The sequence below is a fragment of the Mycteria americana genome, chromosome 5 (genome assembly GCF_035582795.1).
Source record: "Mycteria americana isolate JAX WOST 10 ecotype Jacksonville Zoo and Gardens chromosome 5, USCA_MyAme_1.0, whole genome shotgun sequence".
In the NCBI taxonomy this organism is placed as follows: Eukaryota; Metazoa; Chordata; class Aves; order Ciconiiformes; family Ciconiidae; genus Mycteria; species Mycteria americana.
In genome coordinates this window covers 90,083-112,220 of record NC_134369.1, presented here as the reverse complement: position 1 = coordinate 112,220, position 22,138 = coordinate 90,083, and the positions used below count along the sequence as shown (strand labels likewise).

Here is a 22,138-nt window from a genome sequence, read left to right as displayed (position 1 = left end):
TATCGCCGCCGCGCCGCCCCCCAGCCCGCCCTCCCCATTGGCTGCGAGGCGGCATGAGAGCGCTCAAAATCGGCTCCGCTCTGCTCAGCAGTCTCTGTGGTCACGGAGGTCCCAGCTTGGAAGGCGGGGTTTGAAGGGGCAGGCAAATAGGCTGTGGGCCTTTAACGGCGGGGGAGTGATGGACGTGGGCAGTAGCCAATAAGAGGCCTCACCCGGGGGGGGGGGGGGGGGGGCCGAGACGGTCTCGGGGCGGGAGGGGGAAGCTGTGCTTGTGAGGGCGCGGCGCGCGCTCGTTCGTTCGTTCTCTCGCTTGTTCTCTCTGCCCGAGCGGCGTCCCGGCGGGGAGGCGGTGAAGCAGGTCTGGGCCCCGTGGGCCTGCTCTGCCCCAGCGGGAGGCAGGCAGAGGGGCCCGGGGCTCCTCCGGGCCTAAACTCTAGGCTTGTGCCTGCCCAGGGTGCGGCGTTGAGGCTCGGCCTGCCCTCACGCCCCGCTCCGAGGCAGGAAGCAGGCCTGGCGCCTCCCCTCCCGCCGCTGGGGTGTCCCCGGGTGCCAGCTAGCCTTTGCCTCTCCCTCTGTTTCAGGCAGGGCTATGGCAGAGGCTGACGGTCCCACACGGCTGCTGGAGGTGTGCGGGCAGAGGCTCTCCCGGTTCCTCCATGATGCCGAGCACAAGCACTTGGCCTGGCTGCGGGAGGTGGAGGAGCAGGGCATGAAGATGGTGGATAGGTAGGGGCTGCCCTCAAGGGGACCTCCCTGCCCCTAGGCTCCTGGCTGGTCTCAAACCGCTTCCAGCCCCTGTGAGCGTGAGGCCACCTGTGCTCCCAGCTGCTGGTGGGCCAGCCCTGGTGCGAGGCCCGCTGGGTGCTGGGTTTTGGGGCTGAGCGGCTGTGACTTGCCGTAGCTGTGCGTTCAGCAGCTCCTTTTGAGCCTCGGTGCCAGTGGCTGGTACATTGCGCTCGCTTGCTTCTCACCCGGCACTCATCCTTCTCAATGAGTGGCCCTTATTCTGTGGATAGGTCGTGGGTAGTATTGTTTCAGGCAGCGGGGGGAAGCAATCTCTGTCTTCTGCATTTGTCTGCTCAACAGCAACTTTGGGGCTGAACCTGGATTAATGCCCAAAACACCGTCACAGAGGAGGCGTCCCAAGAAGAGGCAGTCCTCCTGCCTGAAAGATGAAAGTAAGGAGCCAAACAGGAGGAGGTAGGTGAGCCGGTTTGTTCTGGCTCTGCCGCATGGCATTTAAGAGTGAAACGAGATAGTAACTGTTTCCACATGCACAGAAACATGAAATAGGCACTTTATTCCCTGAGTTAGCAAATACATTTAAAAGGGCATGTCAAGATCAATCAACATTTTGATTCTTGTGAAAGTTTGGGATAGAGCTGGCTGGCCTCCTTCACTTTAATTTTTGTTTTTTTCTTTTTTCTGGTTAGAAACAATAATAAATATTCTCTTTTCTTGTCTGTTTGGATTTGGTTTTTGTTTCATTTGTTTTTGTTTCAGCACAATTTTGATGATTTTTGAGGTTGCTACTGGTGTTCTCTGCCTAAACCTTCGTGCTGGTTCCTGGAGAACCTGAGAATGGAAGTTGCTAGCCATGGCGGGCAGAAACGGCATGTCCGCAGTCATTGTTTGAACTGGCAGGCAGAAAGGCTCAAAGGGATTAGCAGTGGAAATTCCAAGTGATTTGCTCAGAACCAACTGTACGTGAGGTTTTTAAAACTAGTCCTAAGTAGACAACAGTTGCCTGCAAACAGATGCCAAGGCAGGATGGTGTAGGGCATGATTTAATTGCATGTGTAGTCAGGGATGGCTGTGATGCTAATTAGCTTCCTTGGTGCCACTGCTTCATGGTAGCTGACTGTGTGTCTGCTCTCATCTTGTTGTCAGCGGCAAGGCGGTTAAGGTAACCTTCCCTTCAGAGAAGCATATGCTGTGAGCTGAGGGTAGGCACGCTGGCAGTTGCTGTAGTGTGACCCAAACCTCATCACTGGGCATGCAGTAGTAAATTGTTTATGCGTTAAGGCACTTAAATTTGATAACCATGGTGAAAAACCCACAGAAGTTGGACAGGAAGAGTTAGAACTAAAAGACTGTCAGAAACCAGACATGGAGGATGGAGAGAACAGCAAGAATAGTAAGGAAGCGTGGGAAGTTCATGCGTGTGTGTGGTGAAGGAGAGCAGGAGAAAGAAAATGTTGCGGATCTAAACGGGGAGAACTCTTAAGACATACTGTTAGTTTTCAGGTAGCAGCTGGATTGCTCCCCTGAAGAAGACAAGTCTTGCGTGTATTTTTCCCCATTTAAACTTAGTTTTGAGAAAGATCTGCTGATGTGACAAAATGTCTGGGCGAGTCGTCATTTGTCAACAGGAAGTTCATGCTGCAGTTCAGCACATTGCGCTCCATCCTGCGGGGTCAGGCCATTGTTGTTTTCCTTGCTCTGTTTTTCTCTGTATGTATTTTAAAACCCATTTCTTAGTGTATTGTTAGTTACATATTTCCCACTTAGTAGCCTTTTTTGCTAATTCTAGCAAAAAGTTCCTCTTCTTGCTAGAGGTCAGAATGATAAACTAAGAGAACGAGGCTGGAAGGAGGGCAGAGGGTATCAGCTTGAATACTGGCGGTAGGACAAGTCACTGCTTGCTGGAGCTCTTGCACCAGGGGCTGTAAGACCTTGTTCTCACACCGCAGTGGGTTTTCTTAGCTGCCTTTTCTAGCTGTTGCGCGCTTCCACCTTAGCTCTCCATTTCATCTGTCTCCAATCTCCACCCTTTGCCTGGCTACCTCTGGGTCACTTTGGCATTGGAAGCTGCCTTTCTCTGGACAGCCAAAGTTGTCCTTTGGTTTTGGATTTGTCCACCTGATTTCCTTGACTTGCTGATCAAGTATGTGGCTCCATCCTCTTGTAGCAAGTTACCTCATGGAGCAAAGAGGATTTCACTGCTGAGGTTCCCCGAGCCTCTGTGTAGTTGGTCAGGTTTAACTGAAGCAATAGAGCTAGAGACAGTTACTGTACCTGATAATTTTTCTCTTAAATAGCAGTAATTCAAAGAATTTGTGAGTCCTAACTGTACAGGTATTTTTTTGTTGCCTTCCTCAGGATTACTCTGTCAGGTACCACGTGTATGGCAGCATTGCTGTGTTTCCCAGCCTGTTCACAAACTCTGCATTTAGAGCCATGGATGTTTTCTCAGTGCTGGGTCCCTGCCTCCCCAGTGCTTGGGATGTGTTTTATACTGAGCAGCCTGCCAGAGAGCCGCAGAGCCTTCTCTTTCTAGCTGGGATCTTGTAGATATCTACAGGGGATACTTCCACACAAAGTTGATCATGGGAGACTGCAGTATCTTCGATCCAAAATCCCTCCAGTGTGGATGTCAGGCAAACAGAGTGGAGTTGGTTGTATCAGTATGGCTTTACTGTCCCCTGGTGTCAGCTCCGCCTGGGGCTGTGGGTTACGATCTGCAAAGAGCAACGAGTGTCCTGGTACCTCAGCTGCTGCAGTTTGTGTCTGTACGATACAACCTTTATTTGTGAGTCAACCCAGCATGCCAGGCCGATAGCTGGGATGGTTGCAGTGAGGGTATGTGTCCTGCATTCCTGCCTATGGTATAGAGTAGTAACGCCCAGCAAAAAAACATCTTGCAGAGAGCAGTAAGCAGCAATTTCTACGCTGTTCCAGCTAAATCTGCCAGAGCACATCTGTGAGCTCTCAAGGTTCAGCTTCTGCATTTCACCAGTGATAAGGGATGGGTTGCGAGGGGGAATGGTGGAGGGAAGAAGCCTGCAGGTTCACTTCAAAACTTGTTGTCTGCTTTTTTTCTAAAAATCGTTTGGAAGCAGGAGACTTCTTCATCGCTTCATTTAAAACTGTTTTTATTTAAGGTTGTCCAGAAGGAGAAGCAGCATCAAGCCAGTGCCTTCCAAGCCAAGTTCCCAAAGGCGCCACAGCAAAGAGCAGTCCCAGAACCCCGGCCGTCAGGGGGAAGAGGTGTCCGTGCCCGACTGTGTGGGGAGGTCTCAGGCCAGTGTTAAAACCGAGTTCCTAGCACTGACTGGGAAGTGGCCGGCAGAAGCTCAAGGTCCCATGGTGAAGACCGATTGCCAGGACTGCCCCCAGGGTGCAGATAGCAGTGATGCAGCCTGTAAGGCTGTTACGGGGGAGCAGTTGCCTGAGGGGGATGCAGCCACTGAGCTGCACGATGTGTCTTCTGTCACTGTGATCCCTGCTGGCCAGACAGCAAGGGAGGGGGAGGAGGGCCCCAAAGGAAGAGCAAGTACCTCCACTCCCAAGGCTGCTAGAAATGGAGATCCTGCCGTGCTCCAAGGAGATCGATCTCCTCAAGGCCTCGAAAAGGTGCTTTTCCAGGACTCCGACAGCACAATAACTACAGTGAAATCCAAAACGCGCCATTGCTCTGGACGCCGAAGCTTTGTGGGTGGCCCCCACAAGAGCTGTAGGGCCTCCTTGGCAGAAAAATATTCACTGGCCAGCAAAAGAGAGAGCATGATCCGGAGGTCTATCAGCAGGGCCATTTCAAAGAAGGCAGCAGCGCACGAATCATCCTCTGCCTCCAGCAGAGTGAGCTGTAAGTTTCTTTCAGTTGTTGAGTGCTAAATCAGCTTCTCGGCTTTGGCGTGGGGAGTAAGCAGCTGTGGAGCTGCTCATCCGTATTAACTCTGGCTCCTCTTAGTCTCCTTGTCGATAGGCCTTGTGGCTTCCACCCGTTTGGGGTGCAATCTACAGGTCTGCATCTGCTGTCGGACCAAGTCACAGGCCGTATTTTGCTGCAGCAGGTGAAGGAAGTGTCTGCTGGGGCGTAGGCACAGGGGTTGGAGGTTGGGTTACATAGGTTGTGGATGGGCAAAAAAAACAAGAGTGAAAGGGAAAATGTGGTCTGGCTGGTTCTAGCCACGTGTGCGGTTTGGCCGATCAGAAGAGACTATAGCATTCCCTAGGGAGAGGCTTTAATTTCAGTGTCTTTTGCCAACTCTCCAAAAAATCTATAGGAACTGAATGTCTCCACGCCCTGTAATTTGGCTGAAATTGGCAGAGGAACTTAAATGCGTTTTGGGTGAAGATGGAGTGGATGGACTGAGAACCAAATAGCACAGTCATCGGAGGAAACAAGATTCAGAAATCCAGGCTATTCCTGGTAGCACTAAACTCCTCGTATCCTCTGTTCCCACTGCTCCTGGGAAGGTTTTGCTATTTCGACTTTCTAAAATCATTGCTTCTGAAGTCAGATTGGCTTCTAATAATGCACTGAGGCCTTTGGTATTTAGTTTTGTCAGCTTTGAGTCACACGGTATCTAGGCATTTGTTATAACACTTTCAGCTAAGTGGTGTTATGGGGGGAATGAAATCAGCCTAAATCCACCAAATCTCTGCATAAAACTGTGTAGGGAGGCAGTAGCTGAAGTCAATTGACTGGGAAATGCTATCTCTGACACAGGCAAGAGCATGTTTGTGCAGCTGGAGCAGTCTGCAGGCAGAGGAGCTGCTGCTTCAGTTCTCTGCCTTCCCAGCCTACACCAGTTTGTCAGTGACACTTGAGGGAGGTGGTGGTGCTGGTGTGGAAAGCTGAGATGAGCAATCGGCGTGTTCCCTGGGAGGAAAGCCTGCACAGAGGCCTGAGCTCTACCACGCACACGTTGCTGCTGTTGGGAAGCCTCAGAATGAAATCCCCAAGCTAGCTTATGTCTTTCTCCTCCAGGTCAAAGCTCCTTGGAGGTTTTTGTGGAAGAAGATGTGACCAGCAGCACGAGGTGAGGCTACCACGTAAAGCAGGCAGGAAGAAACCACAGAAAACCCTCCAAGGAAGCTATATGGGTTGCTTTTATATTAGATATAGGACTGGTATTGTAAGAGACTGTTTAGGTGATGATGTCACCTGGGGCTGGTTGACATTTCAAAATCTGTGCTGTTCAGGCACAGCCCTTCCTTTTCAGAAGCCTGTTCAGAGCGCGGTGAGGTTAATCACTGTGTTAGTGTGGGGTCCAGCCTATGCCATAAGGCCTGAGAGGCTGCCAGCCATTGCTCTGCCTGGTGTTGGCTGGCATCATGTGAATTATGTGCTGGGACTCCTGGCTGTAACCAGCCTCCGAATGCCTGGTGGTGCTGGAGGTCAGACAGCTGTGGTCTGACCTGAAAGGTGGACAGGTAAGACTCAGCCTAAGGCTCACAGAGCTTCCTTTTTACCTGCTACGTGGAAGTTCTGCAGGAGGGGACAAAGCTCATCAGTGTGGTGTTCGGTAATGCAATGGAACGATCCATCAGAAGAATTTACAGCTTCGCCTCTGTGTGGCCTGGCTGAAACAGGCTTGTGCCTCTGGATGTACTTAGATTTATCTGCACTTTCCTTGGGGTCCCATATGCTGGCTCCATCGTACTTTTGTCACCTGTCACTCACCCTTCAGAGAGTTGAAATAATTAAAATAGCTCTTCTTTTACAGACCTGGACTGGAACTGAATCCCCCAAGTGAAAAAGTAAGTTCTAAGGAACAACCTACAAACTCTCTGTCTGGCCACCTTCTTGCCCGAGTTGATACCTTTTGCTGAGCGTTGCCACTGGAAGCAGGGAATGCGGCCAAGGGATCGTTCTGTCACGTTCCTTCCAGCTCAGCGAAGGCGCTGCTGAGTTGGGCAGTGCTGCCCTTCTAATGCTTAGGCGGCTAGGTAAGCCGGTTGGCTCCTGGTGGGCAGAGACATTTTGTGCCTTGATAAGGCCTCTTCAAGATGGAGTTTTTGGAGGTGCTTGGCCAGGTTCCCAGGAGTCAGCAAGCTTTTGCCTGTCAGCTGGGCATGGTAATTGACTGCGTGTATTCTTAGCCTCTGTTGCATGGCTGGTTTGAGCTACAAAAATCGGGAGGGCAGTGCAAGTTAACGTGCGGTCCTTGGCCACGAGGCTACGTACGCAACAAGCTAGCGTAAGCCTGCGGTGCTAGCAGGGCAAAGAAACCCATCCCCTCCCTTGAGCTGGCAAAAAGTTCTTGTGTGGTTGTGCTGCGAAGGTGAAAACTAGCCCAGCAGAGAGAGGGTGGGCTCTGCTTCAGAACAGCTCCCTGCTGCTGTTGGGAAGCATCAGCGGCAGCGGGAACAGGCAGGTGGCTCTGCTCCGGGTCGTGGTGGTAGCTTAGCAGGCAGGGGAAAGCACGGCCTGTGTGCAGGCAGCCTCGTAACCTGCTAGGATGCTGTGCTACAGCGACTTTTGCTTGTCCTCCTGTGAATATACCATAATGGTACTTAAAGTGCCTAATGGTCTTGAACCTGAGACACTTTACAGGGACTTGTCTTTCAGGACTGCAGTATCTGTAGTTTGAAAATTGGTGTCTTCAAGGGCTGTAGAAGCTGCCTGTTATTCTCGAGGCACTTTGACTTTGGAGTCTAGGTTCAGTAAAGCTCCTGCTCTGGCTGAGAAGTGCTGGGCAACTGTCCTTCCTGCAGGGGCTGGTGTTTCACGAGCAGACCCCCTGTTACCAAAATGAGCCAGTCGGTGTCCATGCAGCACAGGCCTAGTTGAGAGAGGAGCAGACCCTAGCCTAGCAGGTGGAAGTGACTGGCTTTGAGGGCAGCGGGTCCATGGTAGCCTTGTCCTTTGGAGCAACTGCACTAAGAGAATGTTGTTTCCTCTTCCTGCAGACTCCTGAAGATGTCCTCATTTCAAGCAAAAGTATACAAGCTGCCAGCCCTCCTGCAGAGCACTTGCCTCCTCCTGAGCAGCAGGGAGGGAACAATGAAGGTAACTTCGAGTTGATCTTGCTTTTCCTGCATGAAGCCCCAAAGACACACAAACCAGGGAGTCATCATGAGGGTTTGTGGAAAATCTGGGACTTGTGTTGAAACAAAACCACCTCTGGCCAGTCAAGGTAATTTTTCAGGTGAACTTTTGATCTCCGGAGGGGGTGAGGCATGCAATTAGATAAGCAGGGACATCTTGTAAATGTGTCCAAGCCTTGAGACAAATGCTGTCCAGTCCAGCTCCAATCTGCATAATGAGTAAGTGGGGACACTTTGAAAGGAGATTGCTCGTAGGCCTGGAATCTTCTGTATAGTGTAATGTTCTGTTAAAGCGCCTTGACATCCCTTTCCTCTGGGTTTACATTATGTGAGGATTTACAGGTCCCGTTCATTTACTGTGCCTCAAAGCAAGGAGAGGGAGAGATTCAGGCTTTTTGTTTATCCCCTATGGGAACTGTAGGATCTGATAAGCAGCTGTAGCTGGAGTGGAGGGAAGAGTAGCTGGAGGCTTTTTGGGGAGACGGGTTGTGCCTGTTCAGAAGGGTCTGTACAGGATGCGTACTACAGCACGCTTCACAGTGTGCGTATACAACACCGATATTCCAGGTAACCATCCAGGCTTCTGGTTTCTCAGTTTGGTTACGTGCCACGGGGCTCTGAGCACGAGAGCTGGAGACAAGAATCGGAGCCCTGCAGGATGCCTTGCACATGGTGCTAACTACAGGTTTCTTCACAGGAAGCTGTGTAAATCCAAACAGTGAACGCCAGAATGAGAACCAGGAACAAACCCACTGTGCCAAGTCCCAGGAGAATCCCTCACGCATCTGGTATGAGACATTTACAAGGAGGAGGAATGAGCCAGTGGTCTGGAAGGACTTGGGCCTGGCCTTTTAAGTAATTTGTTTTAAAAAGCTTTGGGTGTTTGTTTCCCTACCTTCCCCCCACTCCCCCTTCCAATGTAGTTTTGAAATCTTCTTTGGTCAAATCTTGTCTCCTGGGAGTTCCTCGTGACTTCTTGAGCCTTGTTTGGGTCTGGGACCCAGGTCTGGCTTGGGAAGCGGACACATGAGTTCATGCACAAACCAGCAGAGGTGGCTAAGATAGCACAGTTAGCTCGCAGCTTAGATGTGACTTGAGTGGTTCATAAAGGGGTCGTCCGGGAGTAGTTGCAGAAGGCAACGTGAGTAGGTGACTGACCTATTTATTTTTATCTTGTGCAAGTGTCTGGAATACCAGACTTGTTTCCTCACTGCTTATATTACTGGTGTTTCACGTGAGACTTCACCTGCTTTTAGCTTTGCCCTCAGTCTCCTGTCCTGGTTTTGCTGGGGTGAATTTGCTGTGGATAGTGGATGGGAAGGGGAGTAACAGTAACCTCTGTCACATGGATGCTTAGCACCGTGTGATGGGTCAGGATCTGCAGCCTTCCGCAGGGCTGCTGCTGGATTGGGCCCTGCTTGCGCAGTGAAGCAGTCCCTCCTGTTTCCCTGGAATAAGGGGATGCAAGTGAAGTCATTTCTGACTCAGGTAAATCTGAGCGTCCAAAGTATTTATAAAGCATGTGAAACCCTGCCAGTGAGGCGAGCTAGGCTGGCTAGTTGCAAGCACACAGGGGTTATGTCTGTCTTGTGCTGTTACTACCAGATATAGCAAAGACTTCTTGCTCGCTGGGACTCAGAGCAGAGAATGAGAGGGAGCGTGATGTTGTACATTACTGCTCTGGAGCTTGGGTGTTCCCCTACCAAGTTGTGGCGTGCCTTTCCTGTCCTCATTCGTGACTGGGTGGTGCGCCTGCCACAGGGCCCGCTGAGTTCATAGGAGCCCCATGTCCTCCAGTGGCAGCGAGCAGGCAGGGGGAAGTGTGTAACAGCAAGGAAATGCTTCTGGCAAGATTGGGGAGCGTGACGGTCACCTAATGCGCCTCTTCCTAATGCCATCAGGACGAGAAGCTACAAACAAGCCATGGGTGTTATATGGAATGGGCAGCAGCCAGGGGCTCATACCCTTTCCCCTTTGGATGACAAGCACAAGAATTCAGCAAACCAGGTTCCACCTTCTTCCTCTCCAGCTAGCAAGGTGAGGGGGTGCCAGGGCCCTTCTTTGCCTCCCTTTCCCTGGCGGGTACTGACTTCCCTCCATCTTCTCTTAGGTTGTTAGACCATTGAAAAACTTCCTGCAGGCTGTGCAGCGAAACCAGCTGCTCGCGAGCCCGGGGCCCACAGGACGTGGGGGTGTCATAAAGAACTTCATCAAACGCAATACTCCCACCCGACCTGATCTTAAGGTGAGTCAGAGCCCCACCTTCCCTCGCAGGGCTGGAGGAGGGGAGCAAGTTTGGGAGAGTGGCAGGGGGGACCACTCATTTAGAGAAGCATAACATATTCCTAGTTCTGTCTGCTACCATGGATCAGTGCAGGTCCTTGTAGCAAACTGGCCTCACAATTCTACTTCAGCTTCCCCAGGGGAGGAAAACTGGTTGGTGTTGCTTTGTATAGTCTGTCCACACACGCTGTTATTGGCCGGGGGTCTTTAGCACCAATCCTCAAACCTTCCTCATATGCAGAGAAATCTCAGTCGCTCTATCTATAGTCAGCAGAAACATTTTTCTATTCTGGAACTGTTGAACCATAGGAAAGTGGGAAGCTTTTCTCTTTGCAGTGGGGATCTGCCCTTGTGTCTTGCATAATTGGCTGCTGCAGGGCTGAAAGACACGGGCAGTGTGGGGTCAGGCGATGGGTTCCCTACCGCATACTGGTAAGGAATTGCAGCTAAGAACAGGGCTGGTGTGCTATGAAGGGGGGTTCCAGTGTTACTTCCAAACCCTTAATCATTTTTTTATGGCTCTTCTTTACAGGGAAACTTTGTTGTAAGTAATGACACCCTTAATCGTGGGGGCTGGAAGATTGTAACGGCTGTGCTTCTTGCCTCCTGGGCACTGACAGCTCTTTCCCCTCACCCTGGCATCCATGCAGCTCTCTGTCCAAATAAGTAAACTAGCCACACCAATGGTGAGGTGGCAGGATCTCTTTGCAGGTGTGTTCTGCTGGGGCTGGGAACTGCTGGGAAACCTTTTGGCCTCTAAGCAAGACTGCTTGCACCGTGCCCCTTCTCCCCCGTTCTCCCAGCTGCTGGTGTGGGTAACCCTGTCCCAGGCAAGGAGCGTTTGCTACAGGTGGTCGCCTACAGCAGGAGTGTGCCGTTCCTTGCCTAAACATAGTCTCTGCAGCTGAAGGACTGAGGTGTTTCCCTCCTATACCCGTGACTCTTCTGCTCTTATTAGTTGAATAAGCACTGTTGCCAAACCTGCGTTGTTTCTTCCCTACTGTTCACTTCCCATCCTGGTGTGTGGGTGAATATGACTGTGACAGTGACTTCTTTGTTTAGCAGGCTGCCTAGTCCCTAGCTGCCTGTGCATAAGCAGCCTGAGGGTAGAAACAGGCCCCAGCAATTGGTATAGTCTGAACTCATCTCCCTTCAGGAGAAGGAGCGGCAGAGACTGGAGAGTCTCAGGAAGAAGCAGGAGGCTGAGGAACAGAGGAAAAAGAAAGTGGAGGAGGAAAAGAGACGGCGGCAAGCAGAAATGAAGCAGTGAGTTGGGTCCTTTACCTCCTGTTCCTTCCCTGGTTCAGCAGAGAATTGCCTTGGAGGCCTTCCCTGCCAGGCAGACAGCACTGCTGTACCGTGCTTTGTGCCTCCCACTTGGAAGGAGCGTTTTGCAAGTGATGCTGCCTGGGCACCCTGAGCACTGCTGTTCATGGCTCACTGCCGTAAGAACTGCATCGGTGCAAAGCACCTGCCTGAAGTCTGCACCAGTCTGAACTTAATCCAGAAGTGAGCTGAGGCTAAGCTCAGCCAAAGCAAGGCGAGCAAGATAGCTGTTTTCCCCAATTACCATGGCAAGTCCCTGCTCCCCCATCATCCTCTCTGCTAGGGCAGACAAAGCTCACAGGCCCCTCTTGCCCACATGCTGTCCAGAAAGAGGGAAGAGCGTCTGAGGAAGGCACTGCAGGCTCGGGAGCGGGTGGAACAAATGGAAGAAGAGAAGAAAAAGCGGATGGAGCAGAAGATTTTACAGAATGATGAGAAGGTAAGAAGGCTGACCAGGCTTTGGACCACTCAGTACAGTGACATTATCTTGGTGAGCTGTGAGACCAAGAGGGTGCAAACAGGCCACTGGCGCGATACGTGCAAGCACAGGATTGCTGCTGATGGTGACTAATCGGGTGGTGGGTACGTCTGCTTGCATTCGGAGACACCGAAACTCTGTCTAACAAGAGGAGGCTTTTGTTCTCCATACCTCTGCAGTGGTTCTAAACATTCCTGTTCTGACATGCAGTGTTTATGGTGCTCTGTGTTCAAGGAATGTGGCAGCATCCCTTGACTGTCCTGTGAACAGGCCCTGCAGGTGAGACAGCCTTACTCAGCTTACAATGCACTCGGGGAGCTGTTCGCACAAAACATTACAGACAGCCAAGCCACGGTGCTTGCAGGGAGGCTGCAAAAGCGTGGTGGGAAAGAATAGCTACCAAGCATGCAAGGGATGCTCATGACTAGTAGACTTGGCTGTGTGTGTATTTGTATCATGTTTGGTTTTGACAGCTTTGTCTGGCCCTCGTGAGGACAGGTAGAAGATGAAGAGCATGGTAGGATGGGCTGTTGATGGCTGTGTGCAGACAGCGTTGCTGCTTTTGTACAACCGTGCAGGTTCTGCGGGATTGAGGGAGGCTGTGCCTGACTGACCCGGAGCCCTGGCAGCCTTTGGGAGAAGGATGGTTGCTCATTTTCGGGGGTGGACTCAAGTGACTTTGGGAAAGGGTCAGCCTTAGAAAAAACAAAGGGATCGTGCTCCTTTCAGCCTTTCCCAAAACCTGAGCGACCTAAAGTACACACAGCCCTGGCTAGTCTGCTGCTGTGGACGTGCTCGTGCTTTTACTGGGACAGACAGCTCAGGTGAAGGAACTGTGTCTCTGGGGCTCAGTCAGCTTTCACATCCCCAGTTCATACTGCAGCTCACTTAGTCAGCGGCAGCACTGCAGGCAAAGTGGAAACCAGATGCTAGATCCCCTTGTTCTGCAGAGAATCACTTAAAGATGGAAGCATGTATTTTGGGGTTGTGTGACGGTCTCTGTGCTCCTTTCTCCTGTCACTCCAAGCAATGGGTGTCTCTTCACGTGGTCTGTAGTAAGTGGTGGGCTTGCTGCACGAGGTTGGCGCTAAGTCCAATGCACGTGTGCCACTTGCTGGGTGTTGGGTTCTCGGTCTCATGAGGACCTGGAATATCACGGGCTTCCGACGCAGTCCCTGTCCTCCACTTGGACGAGGCTGTGAGGTGTATCCTTGGGGGCGGTGGAGCAGATGCGTGTGGCTTTCTCAGGTGCGCCTCTCACAAGTACGGGAAGAGAAATTGGCAGAAGAGCGGAGCAAGAAAAAACTGTGGAAGAAGCATGGGGAAGCTGATGCACGGAAGCAGAAAGCGCTGAGGGTGGTAAGAGCAACTCTAGGTCCCTCCTGCATGTCGAACAGGAAAGGAGTAGCAGGGAACCCACGCACTGTTCTGGCGGGCAGGGCAAGGTTACTGCCTCCTGCTGCAGGGACCTGTAGGGTCCGTGCTGCAAGACTTCTGTCTCGACAGTTGATGTTGGGTTTGAACACAAGGGTACCACGAGGACAGAAGGGAGAGTCACCCAACTGGTAGGCAGGCCATGGAAGGTAAGAATGGGATATAACAAGCACAGGTTGTCTCAAAGTATTCGCTTCATATCCTCCCATCTTTCCCCACTTGAGCTGGAGGGTTACAAGGGTTTTCTTCTTTCTTCTTCAGGAGGAAGATGAATTTGAGCAGCAAGAACCACTGCAGAAAAGGAGAGAGGATGAAGTGAAAGAAAAAGGAAAGAAAGTCTTGGAACTGAAAGATCTTGTAGAGCAGCAACAGGTGGAACAAGTGAAGGAGAGGTATTAGCTTGTTTCTATCCCGGAGGAGGGGACTTGGCAACAGGCATGGTGAAGCAGTAAATATAAATAGTGTTGCTGAAACTGGGAGGCTGTGTGAGTGTCAGGCTGTCCCAAAGGTTTGGGGTACTGAAGCAAGAGGCTGTCAGAATGCTTGGGGTGGGGAGGCAGACAAGCTTTCCTCTGTAACTAAATTACAGGTTTTTTCCCCAGGGATCACAAACAGCGAGGAAAAGAGAAGGCCCTCCAACCACAGCTGGAGTCAGCAGTGTTTACTGAAAAAGACATAAAGGTGGGAGCTGGAGTGCTCTTGGAACAACTTCTCTGTTGTAAACTAGTGAGGCATAGGATACACAGACTTATTTTGAGATCAGACTTGTTCTCCAAGTGCTGTGTTACTGTTTAAGGTTTTAACATTCACTATTACGTTATTTAGAGGAACAAATACAATAAAACCAATGAGAAGCCAAACATTATTGTAAGGAGTTGGGGTTTGTGCAAGAATAAGCCAACTCTTTTGACAAAGTCGGGGTTGACTGTTTTCTTGTTAACAGGTGAGCCTTCTCAGCCCCATCACAAGGTGGATGACAGCCATACAATGGCACTTTGAAGAACACCTCCAAATGGCATTCACTGATACTTAAATGAATATGGAAATTAGTAAGAGGTTTATTTTTTTCCTACTACATTCACTCACTGTATTTGGAGGATGTGATCCCCATAACAAACTTCAGGTATCATATGGCTTCACGTAATGTCATTTGCATTTATACAAAGAATGTTATGGCTTAACGTCAAGGCCATTTGTCTCAATGTCACAGTAACGTTTTCTTTCCACTCTCTTTCTACTCTTAACATTACTCTTTCTTCTGCCTTCTTCATTAGTAAAAAAGCAAACCCCCAAATGCTGCTACTTTTAAGGATAAATTCCTCCTTCTGTATTTGCTCTTGCTGCTCTTACTCACTAGGTCCGTGGCATTCAGACTCCTATTTGTGCTATATAATTGTAATGAAGGTCTAAATTCTTCATATGTTGCCAGCAACTGGGCTGGAGTGAGCCACAGCAAAGCTCCTCCAGATAGGAGAAGCTGAATACAATTCAAAGTGCCAGCAGCTCTTGCCCTCCTGTTAGCTCTTCCCTACTGAGCAGTACGGGAGAAGAGACTCCTGGATAAAGTGGTTTGGGCTGAAAAAGAGTTTAAGCAGTGACCTTTTTTTCTCTTTATGAGGAGGAAGAGAGCCCAAAAGTGCTGCACCAGGAGAAGAGAGCCAAGCAACCAGAATCCATTGCCATGACTTCTAATACCTGGCTCAAAGCGGTAAAGCTTGAACGTAGGCTCTAGAGACCTTGTTGATCTGGATCTGAGGAAAGACGGGACTTGCTCTATCTTTGAGTCTTGGGTTTGGGTTTTTCTGAAGAAGACAACACAGAGGAACTGAGGATTTTTTTGCAAGGGCCCCAGAAAATATGGCTGTGTTCCAGAGAGAGCCTGGCTGTTTTGCTTGGGTGAACATGAATGAAGAATGATTTAATTCTTGCATCTTAACAGGAGGACGATGATCTGCAGGAGCCACAGCAGCAGCTGGGAGAGGAGAAAAAAATCAAGCAACCAGAAGCATTGACTGCTGTCTCTGGCACATGGCTGAGCAAAACTGTAAAGGTGAGTCCTGATTCCAGCAGAGCCCTCAAATAAAATGAGTCTGTGGTGTCTAACTGGCTCCTGTGGGGTTTGGAGCCAGCCTGCAGATTTATTATCCGTCAGCGACGGAGCAGGAAATGAAGTCCTCAGGCGTAGGCTGTTGGGGTTTAACAGGCATCTGTGCAGAGGATGGGGATGTCTGTCTTCTTGGGTGCTTGGCCGAGAGCTCAGCACACGGGGAACCCGAAGGAAAAACAAGCGTTTTCTCTTGGCAGAGATGCTGGCCGTGGCCACAGGATGGCAGCACACCATGAGGCACAGCTCGGCCTGCGGTGCGCGGAGCCGCACGGCAGCCGCTGGTGCCGGCCTGCCGCTGGAGCCTGCCTCTCGGGTCTGCGGGGGCCTGCTGCAGTTGGAGCTGCTTACACCTGATAACGGGAGGGGTGGAGAAAAAGCTGCTCGGAGTCAAACAGACCTGAGTGCTGCCTCTGCCGGTAAACTCTCTTGTCTTGGGGCTGACCGGCTCCTCTTCTTCCTGCTCGACTTCTCTGTGCTGGGACTCACGTCCAAGCTCTGGAGAATGAAAACCAGATCTGCCCTGAAACATGTGGAAGGGTTTGAGTGGTAGAGCCATGTGTGCAAAAGCCAAGTGCTTAGACATCATGGTATGTTCTTCTAAGGCTTTTCTACAAGAAACAGGAGGGGGAAAGGGTTAAAAGTAGTTATCAAGTCACTGAGCACAGTGACCGATTTTGTATTAGTGCAGATGTGTGTATCCTTCTGCATTCCCTTAAGGCAAAGAGTGCTGCAGAATTAGGCTTGCCTTCCTAGTTTATTCTCTGGTCAGCACCTCTACTCCTGTACTACATACGACTGTCGGGTCCTCTAGTCGTCCCCGTTCCTCACTGCAAAGCCAGGAGGTGTCTCCGAGCTCTGGCTTGCGCTGTTCTGACCTGCAGCTTCAATGTGAAATGGAGCCCTGGCTTTTTCCTGCCCGGGTACTGGCAGGCTCTTCCTGGCAGCTTGGAAGCTGCAGGGTAGGCAAGCGGCTGTTTCAGCTTGCGGTTTGCAGTCCCTGCTGCAGTACACCGTCCCGTGCTACAGCTTGGCTATCGGGGGGCCATGGTTTCACAGCAAAGTTCAGTTAAAAAAAAAAAAAAGCCAAAAAGATTTGAGCACTTCTGGGTTTTCCTGAAAATCTCAACCCAAGTTACCTGTCAAGTAGGAATATTATAGATGTTCCAGTTAAGGTGTAGATCAGAGGCTTCCCAGACACAGGTAGGTGACCTTTTTGGCGCTCCTGGTTTTTGAACTAGGGATGGAAATGTGTGAATGCTGCATCTGCTCTGGAAAGTCAGCTGTCAGCTCTTGTTTCTGGCTGCCTTCCCTATACAGTGGAGTTCCTTGCCCAGCATGTGGCATTGGGAACTCGCCTCTGAACTCATGGCTATGCTCCGTGTGAGGGTGCTGTCTAGATGCCTTAACAGCACCTTGCTGTGGGATCTGAGCCGGGACCGTAGCACAGTCTGTTCGTCTTGCTAGTGCTGGAGCTTTGAGGTGCCTGCGAAGGGTCAGGCTGCACGGGCCTGGTAGTCAGCCTGTCCTGGCAAGGCAGGCTCTCCTGCCAGACTGGAAGGTCTGCTTCCTGCTCTAATCAGTGCTGTCTCTCTGGTTTCAGAAATCCATCTCCACATCCTACTTAGGGCCCCCGAAGGGCACAAAGGAATCCGGATCCCCAAAGGTAAACGAAAATAACTACGGGATGGATCTGAACAGTGATGACTCCACAGATGATGAGGACGAGCCTCGGAAGCCTGTCCCTGCCTGGGCTGATGGTAGGTGCCAAGTTTGGTTCGGCTTCCTTCGATTCCCTCCCTGGGAAGCTGGAGTTTTCCAGATTCACTTGTGCAGTCGCAGCTTCCCCAAAGCGCGGTCCAGGAGCGTGTGAGACTTCAGCAGTGCCGGCAGCTGCTGGCTCTGAGTGCTGAGGGGGACTGGAGCCGCTTTCCCACAAGCGCTGTTGTGCGCAAGTTAACCAAAGACCTTCGTGCGAGTGTTTGGATCCGAGGGTGTGAAAAGAATGCTGGGGGCTCACTAGCAATGAGGCAGCCCGTCCTCCTGAGGGAAACCAGGGTGGGGTGGGTTTGGGATCTCTCTAGCACGCTGAGTAACTTAAAACAAGCGCTGCTGGCAACCTGAAGATGGGTGTGGGGTTCAAAGCTTTGCAAGGAGCAGGAAAACCGTTAATCACACTCACTGTACAGGTAATAGTTTTTCAGGCGTGGAAGAAGAGTAACTGTCCTGCAGGCTCTTAGGGAAAGGGCAGAGCACTGAAAACTTATTTATGATGAGTCTGCTTCTCTGATGTGGTTGTTTCTGTAGGGTCTCAGCTTAGTCAAGCCATTTTACACCAGTACTATCACCCAGTGAATGTTGACCAACTCTTTGGGCTAATTCCGAGCCCTAAGCTGGAGGACATTTTTGGGAAGAGCAAGCCTCGATACTTCAAGCGCACGAGCTCAGCAGTTTGGCATTCCCCGCCTGGGACCACATCTACCTGTGGCCCATCTTGCAACTTCAAAAACTGAGAAAATGCAAAGAAATGTGTTTTAAGACAATATGGTGTATCAGTTTGTGTTTTCTTAGCATGCAGCGTATTTACTATTTTAAGCCTTTTTTTTTTTTGTACAGAAATAAATATTGAATAAAATCCTGTTGCAATAAACACTCCATCAGTGTCTGTGGTGGTGATGGTGGGATGATGCCTCTGGATGGCCGCCTTGAGATCGGTGGCTGTGGCTCCTGCAAGTGGAACTGCAGATGGCTGAAGACATGGTATCGCACCGTTACATAGCCCTCAGTGTTTGCAGACTCTTACACAAGGAAGCTATGAAATTGCTGTAGGGAAGATCAAATCTTTTTAATCAACCTGAGGGGGTAATATTTTCATCACCTATTCTGTACTATATTTATGTATTTAACAATGCTTCTCTCTGCAAGTAGTTTTTTCCTTCAAGAATTCTTGTGACATCTTGTTACGCTGAGCCAGAATCTTCTTCCTGCAGTTAGAAAAATCTGCTTGGACAGTCGAAAGGTCTGTCTAAAGGTCTTGTCGCAGTTCTTTTCTTTGCTAATGGAAAAATGAAGCCCAGGGTTAAGTTCTTGGTCCTGTTTTTCTGGGAGACTTCAGCCTACGGTCTTGCTTGGATTTATTTGGAAGTCAGGGCTTGGAAAGGGTAAGCAGGAAAATTATTTTCTTAGGGCTGTGTTGGTGTCATCACCTCCTGATTCTCCCCTGCCCCTGCGCGCCCCGGGGCGTGCTTAGCGGCGGCGGGCATCTCCCGGCTCCTGCAGCGCAGCCCGAGCCTGGGAAGCAGTTGCCTGGGGCGTGCGGGGGCGGCCGCGGAGCGTCCCAAGGCCCTGCCGAGCTGCCTGGGGACAGCTGCGCGCCCCTGCTGTCTCAGCTGCCTCGCAGCCCCAGAGGGCTGGCAGTGCAGCCAGCGGCGTTCCCTGCGGCGGCTAACTAAACCCCGCGGACAGCAGCGATGAGGAAGATGCTTAGATGAAAAGGGAAAGTCCCCGAGTAGGAGCCAAGTCCCACACTTGCCATAATAACCCTTCCTTCCTCTTTCTTCAGTTCTCCTCTCGGGCTGTGCTGTCTAGCACAAACGTGAGCGCGGCGGAGGTCTCTGTCCCACCGCAGGTGACGTGATGTGGTGCTCTGGGATCTCTTCTGCAGCTACGGGGCTGGGGCTATTTACTGCCGATCAGAGCTGTGAGCCTGCCTCGAGGAGGAGGAGGGTCCCTGTCCCTCGCCGGTGCAGCCCTGCACCGTCCCCGGCGCTGGGCTGGTGCCGTGAGGTCTCCTTCCCCCGACCTTCAGGTGCAACCTGCCCAGAGCAAAAACGGAAACGTGGCCATGGACCTGGGCAGAGCCCTCTAGGCCTGCCTGCCTCCCTTCAGAGGAGGTTTCAAGCTGGTCAGAGTGGTTTTGTGGAGCTTGGGGATGGACTTGGATGGTTTTGAGTAGTTTAGAAGAGTTTGCAAGTGTCTCGGTGGAAGAGTCCTGCAGGCAGTTAGAGCTTTTGATGGGGCTTTAGAGCTTTGAGCTCCGCAGGGCTGGTGACGGTGGTTGCCATGAGCTTTGCAGAGGCACAGAGCAGCTCGGAGTTGCGTGAGCAGAGCTCTATAGCAGCGAAAGGCTCTCTAAAGCTGCTCGCCAGGAGCTCTGTCCTGGATGCCACATTGCCTCCCAGCTCCTGGGTGCCCCCAGCTTTCCTGTTCGTCTTGGGGTCCCTCATTGTCCCACGGGATGTCTGCAGGGCTCTCGGTGACTCTGGCTCTTCTGGCTGCTCTCTCTTGGTCCCCCTGAGCTCTCTGGGGTTATCTCGGTGTCTTTTGGGCTCTCTTGGTCCCCCTGAGCTCTCTGGGGTTATCTCGGTGTCTTTTGGGCTCTCTTGGTCCCCCTGAGCTCTCTGGGGTTATCTCGGTGTCTTTTGGGCTCTCTTGGTCCCCCTGAGCTCTCTGGGGTTATCTCAGGGTCTTTTGGGCTCTCTTGGGTCCCCCTGAGCTCTCTGGGGTTATCTCGGTGTCTTTTGGGCTCTCTTGGGTCCCCCTGAGCTCTCTGGGGTTATCTCAATGTCTTTTGGGCTCTCTTGGTCCCTCTGAGCTCTCTGGGGTTATCTCGGTGTCTTCTGGGCTCTCTTGGGTCCCTCCAGGACCTCAGTCTCCCTCAGGTCTTGCAGCCCCTCTCAGCAGTGCTACCCACAGGAATAACTCGTAAGGTATCAGACACATCTGAGTCGTCGGTTTTTCCTGACAGAGGCTGAGCCTGTTGGGGGGCAGACGTGCTCGGACTCAAAGGATCACAGCTGAACCCATGGGGACTGCTCTGGCCACCTCCTCATCAAGGCACCGAGTTCTGGGGGCACGGGCAGTGCTCTCCCCAGGGCAGCAGCCCCCGAAGGCTCCAGCCGGTCCTGCGGCTCTGCTGGTCACCTCGGTGCGTTCCCACCTCTCTCCTGCTCCCAGCCCAGCCCAGCTGCACCCCGCTCCTTCCTCTCACACAGGCTGCCGCAGAGCTGCTTTCAGCCTATGTGGCAACACCCTCACTTTGTTTTTCTCAGATTTGCCAGGGGTTTTTTGGCCTCTGGCCCTCCTGGGTGCTGTGGGCTCCCTTGGTTCGGCTCTCTTGGATTCACCTGGGCTTTTCTGGTCAGTCCGGGGCTCTCTTAGCATCACTTGAGCTCTCTTGGGGTCTCCCTGGAGGGTTTTTTTCCCCAGTTTCTCTGAGCTTTCTTGGAGTCTCTTGGCCTCTCTCACTGGTGGCTTTCTCAGGTGCTTTCAGGGTGGCCGTGGCACCTCTGAGCTTTCTTAATCTCTGCAGACTGCCAGGGATGCTCTTGTGTTGCCCGTTTCCCCAGGCTCTCCCGGGCTATTTCAGGCTCCCCTGAGCACAGGCTCCGGCTGCTCCCCGCCAGCTGGCTTCTGTCCCTCCTGGTAATTCTCAGATTACCCCATTAGGCATCGCCGAGGAGGCAGTGATTTCCGGACGCTGGCAGAGGATGGGAGCTGGAGGTCAGGCCCCCATCTGGAGCTGGCGCGAGGAGCCTGCCTGCAGGAGGACCGAGGGTTGCTGGCAGGAGGGAACGGGGGCCATCAGTCAGCATCGTGCTCGGGGACGAACAGGTTTCGTTTCAGCCCGGCGCTGGCGCAGGCAGCACCCGTCAAACCACAGGCTCGCTGTTCAGGGGATGAGCAGGAAGTTCCCAGGAGGGCCCCTGCTGAAACGGCAGCTGCTGTCGCAGCGTTTCCAGTGCGGGACAGGTGACCGACAAAAGCTGTGAAGCAATTTTGGAGGATGTGAAATTGGCTGGGCCCAGAAGTTGGTGGAGCCCTGCCAGGCTGCGAAGGGGCCCGGGGGTGCTGGGCCCCTCTGCAGCCCCACTTCGGGCATCAGGGCAGCACCGCGGGGCCGGGAGCCGGCACTGCCGCCTCTCCTTCTCCCGGTGCCCGGAGCCCGGGGAGGGGAGCTGCCGGTCCCGCTGCCTGCAGGGCTCTGCCGGGGCCGTGCGCTGAGCGGGACCGGGCTGCAGGGACGGAGTGCGGTCCCAGGTGTCGCCTCGGCAGACGCAGGGATCCGGAGCTCGGGACGGGGGCTGAGAGCCGGAACGGGGTCACGGGGAGGAAGAGCGGCATTGTTCTTACCCGCGGCGAGAGCTGTCTGGTCCCCAGAGCGACCGGGAAGTTTAAACAGATTTGTGCTTGTTAATCCAGCTCTCCGCTCGGCTGCCGAGCAGTGCTCCGGTGATGGCACAGACACCAGACCGGGAGCCTGGAGCGTCCCGGGGGGCTGCCCGGACCCTGGGAGGGCCCTGGGCCATTGCCGCTGGCACAGGAGCGGATGGAAACGTCACGGTGTGACGAGATTTCTGGAAGCGAATCTTTATTTAACACGGGTGTAACGCAAGCATTCCTCACAATAAGTACATGGCCGAAAAGGAGAGGGAGACGACCTTCTTGGAAACCACGGGATCAGACAGAAATACAGAAACCCTCACCAATATACAAATCACAGTGAATGAACCGTGGGTAGCGAAGAAAAATCTCTGCAGCCAAGGTGTGTTTTGGGCAGTCCCAACGCCGGGGACCAAACACTGAAGTTTCAGACTCATCCGTTGCCTCATCCCGGTTTCCTACGACCGGTCCTACCTCTGGTCCTTACTCCCCCAGGACCTCGGAGGAGGTCCCGTCGGGACCTGTAATGCAGGAACACGTCTCCGCTCCAGGTGGCAATTCCTGCGCTCCTC

The 22,138-nt window shown here is 52.3% G+C and overlaps 1 protein-coding gene across 1 annotated transcript; it reads left to right on the top strand.

Annotated features, from left to right (window-relative positions):
- The first annotated feature begins 262 nt into the window (after positions 1-262).
- LOC142409634 (inner centromere protein-like) lies at positions 263-18,049 on the top strand. The gene is made up of 20 exons (XM_075501384.1): positions 263-726; positions 1,087-1,200; positions 3,885-4,588; positions 5,717-5,768; positions 6,456-6,489; positions 7,642-7,741; positions 8,477-8,567; positions 9,681-9,816; positions 9,890-10,024; positions 10,595-10,606; positions 11,219-11,328; positions 11,716-11,827; positions 13,115-13,222; positions 13,562-13,692; positions 13,903-13,981; positions 14,244-14,320; positions 14,351-14,423; positions 15,240-15,350; positions 17,008-17,164; positions 17,712-18,049. Exons 1-20 carry the CDS (start codon positions 590-592, stop codon positions 17,915-17,917), a joined length of 2,679 nt encoding a protein of 892 aa, XP_075357499.1. The 5' UTR covers positions 263-589; the 3' UTR covers positions 17,918-18,049.
- Positions 18,050-22,138: the final 4,089 nt, after the last annotated feature.